This window comes from Morone saxatilis, unplaced genomic scaffold (genome assembly GCF_004916995.1).
Source record: "Morone saxatilis isolate NCDOM2014 unplaced genomic scaffold, NCSU_SB_2.0 Contig9, whole genome shotgun sequence".
NCBI classification, from domain to species: Eukaryota; Metazoa; Chordata; class Actinopteri; family Moronidae; genus Morone; species Morone saxatilis.
The window spans coordinates 2,233,295-2,250,055 of NW_023340268.1; the positions used below are offsets into that span (position 1 = coordinate 2,233,295).

At 38.6% G+C, this 16,761-nt stretch overlaps 1 protein-coding gene across 1 annotated transcript in view; it reads right to left on the bottom strand.

The window, feature by feature from the left end:
* Positions 1-2,272: 2,272 nt before the first annotated feature.
* LOC118343286 (voltage-dependent calcium channel gamma-7 subunit-like) overlaps positions 2,273-16,761 on the bottom strand; it is a gene marked incomplete at its 3' end in the record, with an annotated part of 32,159 nt that continues 17,670 nt past the window's right edge. The window contains 3 exon segments of the mRNA XM_035682057.1: positions 2,273-2,418; positions 12,515-12,655; positions 16,100-16,186. Coding sequence (XP_035537950.1) covers positions 2,273-2,418; positions 12,515-12,655; positions 16,100-16,186 — 374 coding nt within the window.

Here is a 16,761-nt window from a genome sequence, read left to right on the forward strand (position 1 = left end):
TTTATAATATTTTATTTTTTTAACATTTTCCATCTACATAAGGATTTACCTGACTGACAGAAATATAGTCAATGTATCCCATGATTGTCTTTTCAATGTTCGTGTATGGCCTTGCAAGAACTGGATCCAATTGCAGACTCACAGACTTTAACAAATGTTCCATTCAATGATATGTTCAGAGATTATCAACCCCCTAAGGAGGTCTGGCTACTTGTGGGTGCTTTCTAGTTTTATTACAACTTTTATCGTTGCTTTTATGCATTGAATTGAGGTTGCAAATATGGTTTTCCCTCTTACATTTTATACTCCTGTAGCAATTCATATTTTACAACAAACTTTTTATTGTTTCTGTTATGCTTTCGTTCTATGTTACATTCTTATGTTGAGAAGCAACATGGGTGACTACTCCAGACAAAATCAGACCAAAATAAAGCTTTCTTTTTAAAATATGTAGCATTAATACAAAATAGTTTGATCTCTTACTTTCTGGCTGCAAATTTATTTGTAAATGGACTTAATAAAACAGATCTTGTTTATGTTAGTTTCAGATAGACAGTACCATGACAAAAGTGGTCTTTGATGAATAAATTAAGTACATCAAAAGTGGCTGAGAGGTGTGGTTTTGGGAAAACAAAATTGAGGAATTGAGAGAGAAGAGACCCTTGTCCTAATTTCCATCCAATGAAATCTCAAAATCTGTATTACCGGAGGGAAATCAAATGAGATGCAAGCATTAGCAAATCCCTGATGCAACAGCTTTTATACAACATCAGAATCAAGACCGTCCCTTCTCCCTACACTGCAAAACACCGCCATCAGGAGGGGAACAAAATTAAATAATCCATAGTAATTTTGCAGAGAGTGACAAAAAGCCTTGGCGCTCCTTTGGTGGAATGATCCTATTATCAAAAAATGTATTCATTTTTTCACTCCGGGCATCCCGCTGAGCATTTCACAGCTCAATTCACCTATTCATCCAAACATCAATCTCTACAACGCCTTTAAACTTTAGAATACTGATGGAATGGTGTTGGTGTGGTGTGTGTGTGTGGGTGTTGTGTGTGTGAAAAAATCCATGTTTGCAGCTCAGTGGCAGATTTGAACAAGTACGTGAAGAAAAACAGAAGAAAGGAGGGAGGAACAGAAGGAGGAGATAGAGAGACAAGAGAGGATCGGAGAGGAAGAATATAAACAAAGTTAGAGAATATTGGAGGTAGGGAAGACACAACAAAAAAAAAAGGAAGGGAGATGAAGAACAGAGGAGATTAAGAGAAAAAGAAAGAGATTAATAGAGGGAATTAGAGAGGGGAGGGAAAAAGAGAGAAACAAAGTAAGAGGAAGAAATAACTGAAAGAAAGGAGCAGGCAAGAGAAGTCGAGAGAAGGGAGAAATGCTAGAAGATGAATGGGGAAAGAAGAGACAAAGAGGAGGATAAGAGAAGGAGAAGGGTGAAGGAGAGGAGGGATAAGACAGGAAGAAAAAGAGGGAAGACACACGGAGGATTAAAGGAACTGAAGTAAAAAAAAAGGAAGAATCAGATAAAAGAGGACACTAGAGAGAGAGAGGAAGACTGGAGGGAGGAAAAGGAGTAGAAAATGAAGAAAGAGAAGAGGAGGAAAGAATGAAAAAGAGAGGAGTGAAAGATTGCGAAAGAGTAGCAGAGCCCCCCCCCCAGCAAGAAATATTCTGATGCATATGAAGCTGTGCTGCGACAGAGCTGCTGCCCTCAAGTATTCAAGCTATTAACATTTATGAATATTGATGCAGGCAGGATGACGGGCTCCTACGCAGGCACTTTTTAAATGTGTGTGTGTGTTGTTGTGTGTACGTTTGGTTTGTGTTGTGTGTTGTTTAGGGCTGAATAAATTCTGTATTTCAACAATCTACCAAGCAAATTGTGGTCAGTGTTTATACATGGTTTTTAGTGGTTATCTAAAACGCGGTTGGTCGACATCCAAGACAGATTTCCAAACAATCTGTGGTGCATGCGTGTGTGTGTGGGTGGGTGTGTGTGTGTGTGTGTCTGTGCACATTAACTCCTTTGTCCGTTACATATAGCGTCAGTAAATGTTAAGCATCAGTGCATATTAGTGTCACTGTGAACTGCTCTGTGTGCGTTTGTGAGTTTACTCGAACGCATCTGCAGTGTGTGTGTGTGTTGTGTGTGTTTGTTTGTGTATTTTATGTGTGTGATTATTTACATGTGTTGTGCAACTACATCTGTGTGTGTGTGTGTGTGTGTGTGTGTGTGTGCATATTGTTCTTGGATTACCTCTTTAAGCAGGAAGGAGGAGGCGGCGAAGGCGAACGACCAGCCGTAGCGGTAGTGGAAGAACTGCTCTGGCTCTCTGGGACGGTTCATCACCTCGTCATTAATACTGGAGATATACAAGACCAGACCAACCACCAGACTGAGACCTGCGCACATACAAACACAGACACACACACATACAGTATTCATACTGTTATTTCTACAAATACAGAGGGTTTGATGTACTGCACCCTCAGGAGGTCCTCTCTCCCATTTGGCTTTAGAAAGGGGATGCAAGCTCTATCAATGCTGCTGATCCTACTGTGTCTACTACATGATATCAGCCCAATAACAGCCCTACAAGGACATCAGGAATGAAAATGGGCATTGCACGTGATAAAACAATAAATTGTTGTGCCCAGTATGTCATAGTGGACGCTTTATCTGAGATGCTAAGACAAGCATGTTAGAGTAATGTTGCCTTCCAAGATGAATTCTATGACTAATCCAAATGTTGACCAGTAGCAGCACAGAGCACTCTTCTGTGCACAACTGTAAACACAGTGTAGTGAACAAAGGAAAGAGTGTCAGTTTTTCTTATTTTTTAAAGATTTTCCCAATCGCAGCCAGGTCCCCTGCGCCTCCGTCTTGATAGGACCAGTCATAGCCAATCAGTAGTCTGTCAGGTCGAGTCTCTGACACAGTGAGCATCGTAATAACACAATGCTGCGGCAGCCACAAGGAACACATTGACATTCTCACAAGTATTCCCACCTGCAGTTAACCAGGTATCATCACGACCAAACACCGGTCTAATTCAAGGCATTAGCAGGGTGCAAACTACAGGGGAGCCAGGGGGAGCTTGGCTTCTCTTAATAACACGAACTCCTCTAAAAACACCATTTGTTAACTTTTGGTCTTTGACAATACTAATACTACAGTACTGACAATATGCTATTTTTGCCATAAATTTCTATTTTTCTGTAACTTTATCATCATGGATTATGTATACAATGAGGCTATTTTTGATGTATATATGTGAGTATTAAATGTCAGAAGTAGCCCTACATGGCTGCAGCATTGAATGTTTCAATGCAACTAAAAAACAAACAAGTAAGCTCCCCCAAAAGCCATGGTATAGTTCGAACTCTGGGCATTAGTCATATTCTCTTCACCTGTGTGAACCCTATAGACTCTGTCCTCTCTCTACAATTTACTGATGTTCATAGCAGAGCTGTGTAAGGATCAAAACATAAGAAGTCTATTCCACTATATTTTGGCAAAAATATGAAAGTTTGGAAAATACTGCATGCAGGATGATATTGCATTTAGGTGAGCCAGTTCCAAGGGCTCTGGTACAGTGCTCGCTCTCTCACTGACAAGACTCACTGGGACACTTAATGAGTCATCGTTTATAATACTAGTTACACCTGACTCAAGCTTACTACAGGTGCAGCAAGCAACAGCATTTATAATGCCACCTATTAAGTCTACAGGAGATGAGTGTGCTACTAATGAGTAATGAGTCTGCGAGCAGGTCTGCAGGTTTAAGACTGGATCTATAAACCCCCCACCCCTACCAGATAATCTGGGCCAAACATTCTGAGCGACCAAGGTCTCAGACCAGATTTGTCCTCTGATCATTAGGGGGGGGGGGGTGAATTTGAGCAGCACCATCTTCTTGTTTCAACGCCTGATTTCGGTCAAGAGAATTTCATTAATTTCATTAAATTAAAAATCTCCATAATTGCACTTTAAACCATTAACTCTTCTCTGTGGACTACTCAGTGTTTTTGGGCAGAGTCTAGTATACTTCCTTGTAATGAGAGTGACCCGTCAGCAGCTGTTCTGAATGGGTCGACTCACGCACAGTCAAATCAAATGTAGGTTTGATATTGTGTTCAGTAAAAGTGCGTCCTGGGTGCATTTTCTGGACTGAAAGAGGTGTAATGCTAAACAGAACATAAGTAAAATGTCAGACCAGGTCAACAAACTGAAAAGGAAGAGGCAGAGAATGACATTTAGTTATTTTTGTTTGTTCCATCCCTCACAAAAGCACTACAAACAATAAATAACTCGAAAACCAGGAGGTGCAAGGCCAGTATTGCATTACCCTTGTTACCCTGTAATACCAATCCCTTTTGAGCAGGGCTTTAGTCTCTTTGTATTTGTGTTTGTGCGTGCGCTCTGTAGCTTGAATAGCTAATGATAACGTGTCCTCGTTGTACTGTAAATAGGCTGAGAAAACCCCAACAACAGGCTGTGCTGTGGTAAAGAGATAAACAAGGACAGTCACACACACAAACACACAATAACAGGAACTTGTGCTTGCGGTCAGATTCGTGCACAAGACACACATAAATGCGAATACATACTAAAGTATACAAATCCACACACGCACACACACACACGCACACAGGCATACAGTGAACCCTCATTAGGAGTGTGTCAGTGCTTCCTCCCCTGTCGACAGAATAACCACTGCAGCTGACCTCCAAAATCCTCCAGCAGTGAAACTCTGACACACTAAACACAGCAAAGATGCTTCCCCTTAAAGACACCTTACAGCTCGTTTTCTCCCAGAAACAATCCCAGATACATTAACATGCACCACAATGCTAAAGACGAATGAAATAATTAAACACTACCCTACACGGACTCTCATTTGAAAATATGTTAAGCCGGATTTAGGCTGCTGCATCAGGGTGTCGCAGAGGCTCTGTGGCTCAGCTGTGCTCCTCCTAAAAAATGTAACTACATGCCAGGGCTGCAGAGATACAACATGTTAACCATAACAGTGATTGGTCAGCCTGTTGCCTCCTGTTCCTGCGCCAGTGGAGGCAGTATCCATGCATAACATGGACGAACATAAAGAGAGACTTCTTTGTTTCTTTTTAGTAACACTACCAATTATACTTTTTGATCTGGCGAAGAATATCACACATGACAGACGTAACATGATGAAAAAGACATAAAAGACATAACAAGATGAGGCACACGAGATGAGCACTTGACGCTCTTTGAGGTTCCAGTTAGCTTTGCACAGCAGCCAGTAGGAAAGTCAGAGTACTTTTTAATTTTATACTTTAAATACAGAGCCTGTACTTTTTCACAGCCTGTACTTTTCGAGTAAAGAAGTTCAATCAGTACTTTTTTACTTAAGCATCTGTACTTGAGTAAAGAATGTGTGTACATTTGCCTCCTCTGGCAACAATCCACCACAATACAGTAGCTCTACACCAACTGAATTGGTAAGGGCCTTGAGGTGGGTTCATTATCACCTAGTTTAGTCTTAAAACCTTTATTATTTTAGTTAAATAATTACACAAGCGGACCAAAGGATACTCTGTGCAGTGTACTTCATGGGCACTTGTGCAGTCTAGTGAAGAGAGATAAGAAAGTGAGAGTATGGGGGCTAAACAGGAACATCCCCAAACATATAGAAGTTTTTATAATGCTTTATACATGCCATCTCAATAAAAACATGCACAAACACTCCATGATCTGCCTGCAGTCATACATAATTAATAACAACACAGAAAAACAAGGTATTGCTGTTCTAACCAACAGAGAATCTTTATCTGAAAACAGATTAGCAGAGCACCACCTGCTCCTGATTGGAAATACCTGCTCAACAGTGGAATTGTTTGGTGTCGCAGCTGTGCAAAATGGGGCTAATCAAAGCAGGAGACACATAGTCCTTAAGGAGGCATGCAGGAGATTTGTTTGATATTAAGTGATGGAACAAACGTGTCCTGTGAGTGAAGACAGGTTGAAGAAACCAGAAATAGGATATGTAACATGGACACATTTCTGTTTTACCACTCTTTATCCAGACAATTAAAGTGCACTTTATAAAATCTATGTTTCATTTGTCCTTTATCATGGACTGACCGCGATGCAGAGGTGGAATGTAATTAATTCAAGTGCTGTAGGTTCAAATTTCCTTTTCATGCTACTTTCTAGGCGGGGTAATATTGTAAAGTTTACTTTAATACAGTTATTTTACAGTTTTATTACTTTACAAATTAACATGTGAAGAGCTCATATGTATGTATGTTTTTATTTTCAACTACCCAACAGTTTATACAAGTGCAGCTGCTCGGCTAGTCAATAAATTAATTACTACAAAATGAATTGGTAACTAGTTTGATAATCGTTTTGTTAGGATTCCCTGCTTTTTATGTAAAACATTTTAAGTATTCGCATTGATTTTGAGTTTTAAAGTGTAGACTGTTGGTTTGTCAAAATAAGCATTGTGTAAGTGTCTCTGTGTGCTCTGGTTTGTAAAAAACAGAATATAGTGAGAAATGCCGTCACAAATACCCAAACAATCAGCTAATGGAGTAAATAATCAGCTATTAATCTATTATGAAAATAATCCTTATGCAGTACTGTACAAAATAGTTCAAACTGAGCTTCAACTCAACCAACTGTAAAATCCTGCCTTTACATTAAAGCATGAGTCATGATAATCTAATGATATATAATATATAGTAATAAAACAGTCACAGAGAACATTTCTCTGCATTGCATTTCTGCGTTAAGTACATTTCCTGATTAAGTGACAAATGCAGGAATAATTTACTTGTAATTTTACAGTGTGACATTAGTACTGTCTCCTTTTATAATATCAGTTCTCTGTTAATTTAAATTGCTTCAAGAAAAGATGAAAAGTGACTGTAACACAGACAGATGGACGACCAGACAATGAAAAGAGTGCCAAACACAAAGATAGGACTGTATAATAAAAACTGCTACTTAAATGCAGTGTTATCAGTCGTTTCCATTAAATATGAAGAATAAGTCAAACTGGTGTTATTGTGAAAAGGGGAGAGACTAATGAGCCAGAGAGCTGTAATTCCCTTTGTTGGCCATCAGATGGCAGTGTTGTGGCTCAATGCTCATCTCAGCAACAGCCTCGTGTATGTGTATGAGTGTTTGAACATGCACACACACACACACATATTCACAGAGCGAGAGGGGAAAATCACCAGAGAGGGGGAAAAAAGAGACAGAATTGGAGGAGAGAAATTACTGGAGGAAGGACGGACAGGAGAAATGGGAGGAAACAGCTGGTCCACAGCCACCATGCTGTAACCTCAGGGTGCACTGTGGACCAGCAGTTTTCATGATGAGCAGTTTTTATGACGGACATTCATGCATGCTGACTGAGACAAACAGTGCAGTTTTTTTCTGCAAAATCATTGTAAAATACCACAGATTTCTGTGTTTTCCTCTCACTCCCCTGCTGTGTGTGAAATAATTGCTGTGCTACCTTTTGAAAAACGTTCTGTTTTATAGTAAACAACGAGAAAAAATAAGTGCGAAAAAAAAAAAATCCAGCTTAAGCGTTGTCATTCTGCTGTTTCATAGGTGAAAATGGCAATCATTGATTTCTGGGCTCAGTTCTTTCTTCGTGAACTCTCAGAGAGAAATCTCTATTTCTGACAGGAAATGTGTTTTTTCTTCTTCTCAGAAGCTGCACAGCAATTACTCGATGCTGAAATTACCTTTTGAGAGAGACATTCCTGTTATAAAAGCGATGCAGGTTTATTCTGTTTTTTCTGCTGTAAGGTGATTTTTTTTCTTTTAAAAATAAGAATCATGATCTCTTGTCTTTGCAAACTGCTGTTGCCAAAGCTGTTTTGGTGTGTTTCTCTGTTTGTGTATTAATTTAGGTGTTGTCAAATTTGTGAAAGTTTGTCACCCTACACTACATACACTATGTTTATATATAAATTGACCTATCACATGTGAAATGGTGTAATTTTACATGTGAAATATTTTTTCGACATGTGAAATTATTTTTTTGACATGTGAAATTCATGCTTCTATGTGAATTGTTCATTTTTAATATCATATTATTAATTATAATTTAATAATATTAGTATTTAATCAAATAATACAATTATTAATTATAATACCAATATAATATTTAAATAAACTTAAATTAAAATTGCAAGTTAACCTAATGTCATCCATTTTTAATGTGTAAATGCTGATTTTAAATGTGTGTGTATGCATGTGTAGGCCATGTATTCTTTAGGTGTTGAATCTGCTGTATGTCCAGATCTGAATGTCGTTGTATGTGAATGGGTGAAAAACAAATGAATTCCCGGCGTATGTATATGCATGTGTTTTTCTCCATCTTGGCTCGGTGACATTCCTATGACACAATGGTTGTCATGTCTGTCCAAATGTCCAGTCAGCAGTCCACCATGCTAAGCTAGCATCTGTGAGGTATCTCATCCAAAAAAAAATAAAAGGATGAAATGGGAAAGTGATGTCATCCTGTCTGCTCAGAGAAAGAGAGAGAGACTAACGAGGTCCAAAAAAAAGAGAAAGAAACCCAACAACCGCTTCATCAGTGGAACGCTCGACCCTGCACTCGAGGTAACCGACCAGAAAACGTCACCCGGCTGTCCTGCAGCGACACGAGGAAGTGATGTCACCCTATTGGCTGCAACGACTCTCCTTCCCAACAGGACTCTGATACAAACGAAACAGAAAGCTCAGTGAACGATTTCACAGCTCTGGTCTTTCAGCAACGTGACAGAGGGGATGTTGGTTAGTCATATGTTAATCCTCAGTGAAACAGATTACAGGTGCAAACTGTTCTGTGAGAGGAACTTTTCTTTGTCTTTTTCACTTCATTTGAAGCACATCAGGCCTGTTAACAGTTTATACTTAGCTTGTTTAGAGTCTTAGTGACCAGCTCGTCTCCAAGCTTATAGTACACTGATGGAGTACTGTGGTGGAACACTTCTGACAGTAATAATGAAAATCTATCACTCACTCACCACCTATAGGCTTGAAAAGTGGCACTGAAAGGTCTGCTGCTTTCACTGCCAGTGGCTGTGGTAAACTTGAATTAATGTCAATCAATTAATTTCCAGTGGCCATCGTATTCACAGATAAGGACTATTGTCGTTTGTCTGTGACGACTATTTTAGACCCTTTTGTCTGCAGATTTTCGTGCCTAGTTTTGGGTTTTTCTGAGTGTTGTTGAGGCCAAACAAACCTGTTTCTTTATCATAAAATATTTGCAAACCCACTTTTGAAAAATATTTCAAAACCTGCACTGTTTACAGTCAGCTTCTTCCCGTTTGCTGGCTTTGTTTATTTTGGCATGTTATTGCAACAGACTGTCGTTTAGTAGAAGCAATTGTTAGGAATATATTTTGCCACTTGCATACTCATGCACACAATGGGGACTTACTCACAAAAACACGGTTCCATAACACTACTGGTTGCCATAAACTCCACAGAATACCTTTAATTCTGCTGTGGTTATATGTATAGGTGCAAAAACTCAAAATGATGTTCCCTTTTCTAGTAAGCTTACCTGGTTGTTGTTGGGACAAACAACACTACGCAAAAGGTATCTGCACACTTATTACATTAATATGTGTGTATGCATATATGGGCATTAATCTGCTGCTATAAGAGCCTCCACTCTTCTAGTTTTAGTCTTCTTTTCATCAGATGCTGAAACTGGCTGCAGGGATTTGTTCTCAATCTGCCATGAAAGCATTAGTAAGGCCCAACACTGATGCTGAGTGATAAGGTCTGGCTCATAGTCGCTGTTCCTGTTCACCCCAAAGGTGTTGGATGGGGTTGAGGTCAGAGCTCTGTGCAGGCCAGTCAAGTTCTTCAACACCAAACTGGGAAAACACTTTCTTTATGCGGCTGGCTTTGTTCATGGGGGACAATGTCATGTTGAAACAAGAAAGGGCCTTCTACAAACTGTTACCACAGTCAGGCGCTCCCTGTTGTTTAAAATATTATTGTATGACGTTGCATTAATATTTCTCTTCACTGGAACTAAGGGACCTGACAAAAGCATGAAAAAGAGCCCCAAATCAAAGACTACCAAAGTATATCCACCCACTTATGTGCACATCATTTCTGATGAATTTAATACATTGGGAAGGTGAGTCTCCCTTTTCTTAAATAGACTGCCATGTGTGTCTATAAAAAGAATAAGTGTGATCAAACATTTCATCCAGTAACTTTCCACTCAGCACTTAAAGCTTTCAGCTACGTGGCTAGAATAGTGTGACTGCACTGACGGTTGGTGTCCAGTCCACTTACTGCAGTGAGATTATGGGAGATTTTTGGCCCGGACCAAAAAGGTGTCATCCTGAAGAAAACCAGCCGTCCTCATTACAGAGTTTTTGATTGAAATATAAAACTACAACAAAGTCGCTTTCCAGACTGTTTGGTTTAAGTTGAAACTTTCTACCAACAACCTGCAGCGAAACATCAAATCGCTGCTGCCCTGTAGCGTCCTCGGCAGAGAGCAATTATTCGGAATTAAATCCCATTCACTGTTCAGCTAGCAGCAAGAACAAGGTAAGGTCTGACAAGCTGTCAACTGGGAAAAGGAAAGAAGAGCTGCAGAGTGAGTCTTCCATCCACTGAGCTGTCTTTTTATCATTAACCTTGAAGAATGTTGACTTTTAACAAGCTCACTTTTCTTCTGCTCGGCTGCTTTTTAACATCTTATTTAAGCCGACAGGTGAGGGAGGAGTTCAGCACTTTCACACAGGTCTTGTACCATACCTCAGTCTTTTTTCCTGCTTCTACAGTCCTGATGAACTAGGGTCCTGTAGCAATAGTTGTTTAGGTAACAGAGAGTGTTCATCACTCGGACAGACTTCTTTCCAACTCTAACTCTGTCTCCTACAAAGTACCTTTATATATTAATCTGATTTACATTTTTGGAAGGGAACATACAGCTGCCTGGCAACATTTTTTCAAATCAATAAAGGGTGACCCCTTATACTGCATAGAAGTGATAAAGAGGAGGTTAGGTTGGAAGGTTGGATGGACAAAGCACAGACCAGGGTCTGTGTACTGCATTCCACATGCTGTTAGGTTTAGATTCCTGAAACAGTTTCTTAAGGAAAGGGTGCTGTTTTGATAACTTCTGAAAAAGTCAGTGCATCCTATTTCATCCTTCAAATTAGCACATGGATATCCATAAAATCTGTGCAGGTGCTGAAAAGATAAAAAAAAATGCCTGCACCATTTTTTTCAAACACAATTAATCCTGTTCAGATTCATTCATTCATCTTTTCATTTGTAATGTTTCCACAAAATGTATTTGCTGACATTTGCTGATTAGCTCTTCAGTCAAATATTGCCAATTTATTTACCTTGATGTCTAAATGTGTTTTGGCCTATTATGAAATTAATTCTTTACGACCCTTTAAAATGTCTTTTTTCATATACACTACACTAGGCAGTCTTTATACCACACCCTTTGTCTGCACTTTACTGATTAAATGACATTTTACTGCATTATAGTAGGACTACAGTAACTTTCTGCAAGGTGTTACTCATCATTGCACACATAGTGGTAATATTACATGTTACTGTGATGTAATCTGCTTGTACTTGAACAAATACATCCTGTTCTTCAAGGATGACTGGCTAAAAGAAAAAAGAAAAGAAAAAAAGGCGCGCTCCAAACTGTTTGTGTTGCTGCAGGACGTAGACAATATACAGTGAGGGGACAGAGACGTGAAAAAGTAATACCAGAAAATGTAACCTCAGCCATTCTTAAATCTCTGATATAACACTCTCCCTAAAGCCTTTTTATCTGTAGTAACAGGACAAGTTTTAAGTCTTCAACATCATCATCTCAAACTGGAAAGCCTGCAATTTAAAGCGAGGAAAGAAAAAGTGCCCCGAGAGCAGCTGAGGACGGTTCACGGTCATGTTTTATTATTTGATCATAAACCTTTGAGAACAGCTGGTAGATGTCCAGCCAAGAAGACCAAAAGACATTCCTCGCAGGAGGTGGATCTGTCCCATTAGCTAGACTGAGCTCATTTGATTTGACTTTTGGCATAAATACACTGAGCAAGACGCATTTTGCATTCCTAGAAAATGTTTTTGTTCTCCACAAACTGTGTACTGAGGTTTGTCTCCCAGGCCGCTTTGCAATGACTACGACACACAGCGGAGTAATTGAAAAATATGGAAACAAACCGTGACAAGAAAAGCCTGGAGTCGCTAGTTGTTCCACAAGAGTATAACATTTGTGTTCTCTGAGTTTTTGATTGTTTGCAAACGTTGTTTCAGTGCAAGGTTTGTGTGAATGATTTCACTTTACGAACAAGACTCACTCTGCAGGGGCTGAGGATGTCTCTTCTGACTTCAAAAACTTTAAACCGAGCAGAAGAAACACCGTCACACTTTTCTCTGACAAACAGATTTGTGGTATACATGCTCCCTCCATGTGCACAGTACCTGACAGTATGAAGAATATTCCGGAGACGAAGGCGAGGATGGTGCGCTGCGGCCGGATGTGTCCAATGTTGCTGATGACGAAGGCTGTGAATACGAAGAGCAGGGAGACCATGGGAAAGGGAGTGGCAGTACGAACCATTTCTGCAGGAAAGGGAGGAATTGGAGAGGAGAGGGCAAGAGAAGGACAGACGTGATTGTGATTAAAAATACGATCATGCAGAGAAGAACGATGTTTATGAATGAAGAACTGAAAGGAGTGACCGAGCTCTGCAAATTGTATTCTGGCCTAAAATGCAGCAAATTTACAGTGAATCATAAATAATTCAAAATGTTATTACCTTGCTTCTTGAGGCAAAGATGTGAGTAAGTTTGATATAACAAACTATGAATATTAACAAAGTTATTTGTGAGAAACTTTTCTTTTGATCTTTTATTTATTCATCTATTTCATTAAAAAAGGCAGCAAAACGGTTATTTTGTGTATTTTTACAATAATGTTGCATTTAAAATGATTTACTTTCTTATCTTCTTTCATCAATGATCAAAACAACTTTAAACCAGAGGACTGATCCCTCACCTCATCCTCCACTGCTAAGATCATTGCCTGGCAAGTCCAAAATTGTCAGTTTCAACTTTTTAAATCTGTAATTTGTTGTTGGTTTTGGGTTTTAGTTCATTTATTTCCCGTTTTATGTTAAAAGACCTCATCACCTGTCTCCTCCACTATCACTTCACTTCCTGTCTGCATCTTTTTCCCGCCGTTTTCAGTGTCACCTGTGTCTGCTTGATTAGTCTCACCTGTGCCTCAGCCCAGCTCCAGCTGTTCCCAGTGTTTAGTTCTCAGTGTTTTTTGCCTTGATTTCTTGAAATTGTTTTATGCATTTGGCTTCAATCTCTCCTACTCCTTATTATTTGGCTTTGTATAAAAATATCTTACATGAATAAAACCTTGTCATTGCACATATTAGTTGGTTTGGTTCCTTTTCAAAACTTAAGAGTTTCTCAAAGTTTAACTTGTTTGCCATAAAACTACTAAAGCACTGAAATCACAACTTTTATAGCATATATTAAATACAATGCTAAAATATATTAATTGGCTAAAATAATTTAAAAAAAAATAATTGGTGCTTAATCCTTAAAGCGGCAATAATGTTAGTGTTAGCTATAAACACAACATTGACATATCAACTTATAAACTTACAGTAAAGGAAACAAAAGCAAATACAGATCAACATTATCATTAATTTGGAGTCCAATGTTCACTCTTCTTTTAGCTCTGTGTTGGTGTTCACCAACTCCTGGGAGAAATATCTACCTGCTTAATGTTCACAAGCTAGTCGCTAACGTTTTCAACCCTTATTTGAGCTTTTTTGACCCAACCAATTTGAAAGACTGGAGCTAAACGGTATTCATGTCAAACCAAAACAATGAGCTGAATGACCCTAAAACAATCCTCAAAGAGTTGAGGGATATTTCTATGTGGGTTTATCACTACAAGTGGCCATTTTCATATGACACATACTCATTACATCATTAGATTAGATTATATGGAAATATTAATTAGTGTAGCTTTAAAGTCAGACTCAAATTAGCTGCAAACGTGTTTGATTTGTTGTTGCAATCTACATTGTGATGCATAGCATTTAACACTGTTTTCTTTTGAGAATATAATAATAATGAGTATCTGTATGTTACTTACTTACTTATTCTCTGTTGGTACCTAGCATTAGCTTTGTAGCATGCTAGTGTGAAGACACTGACTTATCCTTTTCTTATAATTCTAGAAATGAACCTAAAAGAAATCTACCATGTTTTTTTGTTGGAAGGTTAAGTGCATTAACTTTACTAGACCAAGAGCTGGGAGATACTCAAGTGTTTACCTAGCAAAACATGACATGCAAAATGTAGAAAAAATACACACAGAAGAATAAATAAAATACCTATTTTCTGATGACAGGGTTATTTAAAAAAAACAAAAATGCTGAGTTCCAGTTCGTATAAATTTCCACTGCATACTTACAACCAGAGGTCTGTTGGAGCTCACTCCAGGTTATGTTATTATTTATTCAGCAACCTCTCCCACAATGCCACCACAGTGTTATGACTTGAGTGTCTACCTGAGGACATTTATCTAGCATTTAACGGACCAAATGTCCCACCCTCCCCTCCCTTGGTGTCCCCAACCACAGTTTGTGCTTTACTTCAAAGAAACAGAACAAACCAAGCACTTTGAAGCCAGTTCACAGTGTCAACATCTTAAATCATTAAAATAGCTCAGAGACAAAACCGCTCCGTGGGGAACTCCGGTGAGCTCTCGACATTTATTTACTGTTTGATCAAACAAAAAAAAGTTTAGTGTACAGTGTTCTTTAAAAAAATATATAGTTCTTTACAGGTTCTTTGGCCATTGTTGGTTCAGGTAACCTTTCAGTTGTGAAATCAAACAAAATTGTAAGAAACTGCATCAGTTACCGTCACAGAATGCAGTGAATTTATAATAGGCATACATATCATTGTTGTCCTGTGAAATCCATGTATCTTCAAAATGTCATGACCTGCGGGAAACTGTCTGACTGATTTCAGCAGTGTTTATGATAATTCACTGGGTTTCTATGTGGTTTATTAAGAAGCAGGATCATTGTCTCAGTCCATTTCCTTCAGTTTAACCAAAACGAAAAGTGCTGTACTTAAGGTACATGTAATTTATTTATTATTTAACTCTTCTGCTACTTTTCACAATATTTAACTTCCAACTTTAGTCACTTACTCTGCAGAATCTGACTGTTCATAAAAAAGTTCAATCTTATTAATCCCTGGGGGGAAATTCACAAGCTACCCAGCAGTTTAAAAATACTTTTTTATATTACATCAGCTGCAAGTTGAAGTCACGTTAATGCATCAGTAATTATAGTAATTCTGAGATGTCCATTCTGCATAATGACTGCTTTCACTTTTGAATATCATGCATTTCTTAGACATCAATAACCCCTGATCCCTATTAAATCTCATCTACTATGTGTGAATTCGCTCCTGCCTCGTCCTGTCATAGTTAGAAAACAGACGGAGAGTAAAATAGAAATAAATCTTGTTTATTTGGTGTTTTTCAATTTTTATAAAGCTCTTCACAGGTGGCTTTAGACATTAAGAACCTCACTCTCCCTTCTTAACCTCAGAATCTGTAGACCATTCTATATGGTTAATAAACTTTTATTTATTTAAGGATGTTACATTGCCACTAATTACTTGAATATATATATATATAATATTATAAGTATAATACTGGATTTCTTCGAAGTGTTCTTTAATGCTTTTGCCTTGTTGTTAGTAGGAAATGAATATAAGCGTGCTGATTCTTGTGTACTGAAGTTGTATTTAAATGTGAGGTCCAGCACCTAGTAAACCTCAAGAACCTCACATAAATTGTATAATAATGTAAGAATAAACAATATTTCTATCTTTTTTTGGAGGAAAAGATGACCAAATTTCTATACTGGAGCTCAATTTCTACAACAAGCAGTGCCAGGTATATTGGATTTAACTTTTAGTACAGTTTCAGATCTGTATGTATGTGGGGATGTGACTTACTGAGTATATTGGCTGTATTTTCTGTCGTGATCTCTATCTCTGGCTCGGTGAAATACTCTGACGCCACACATCTGCCCTTCTCTGGCCCTGAGAGAGAGAGAGAGAGAGAGAAAAGGGAACAGACAGAGAAAGACCGTATTAATAGAGGAAAGGAGAGACTAGAATGAGGCATTTGGGTCTTCTTTGGGTCATAAGCAATATGGAAATATTTGCATACAGAAGGAAAACCAGAATAAATAAACAAACCAAAAACCGAGATAAAAAAACAAGAAAGGGCAGACAGAGAGGCAGAGACGGAGCGATGGCGGAGACAAACAAAGAGATTTAGTGAGGATGAATGAAAAGAGAGGTGAGAGAGGATAAACAGACCCCAAAAGAGAAAATGAAAGGAGAAAAAACAGGGAGGCAGAGAATGGAAGAGAGAGAAAAAGTGAATTAGAGGTAGAGACAGATGGAGGTCAGGAGGTTTGGGAAAGAACAAGGTCTGAGCTGAGAGAGAGAGGAGCTGAATACAGACAAGACGATTAACCTCAAACTGTAGGCACATAGAGAGAGGACACACACACACCACAAACACACATGTACAGACATTTATACACACACTAAAAAGTGTCAACACAATGATGCACACATGTATAGACAAACATGATTTCTTTCTCTCT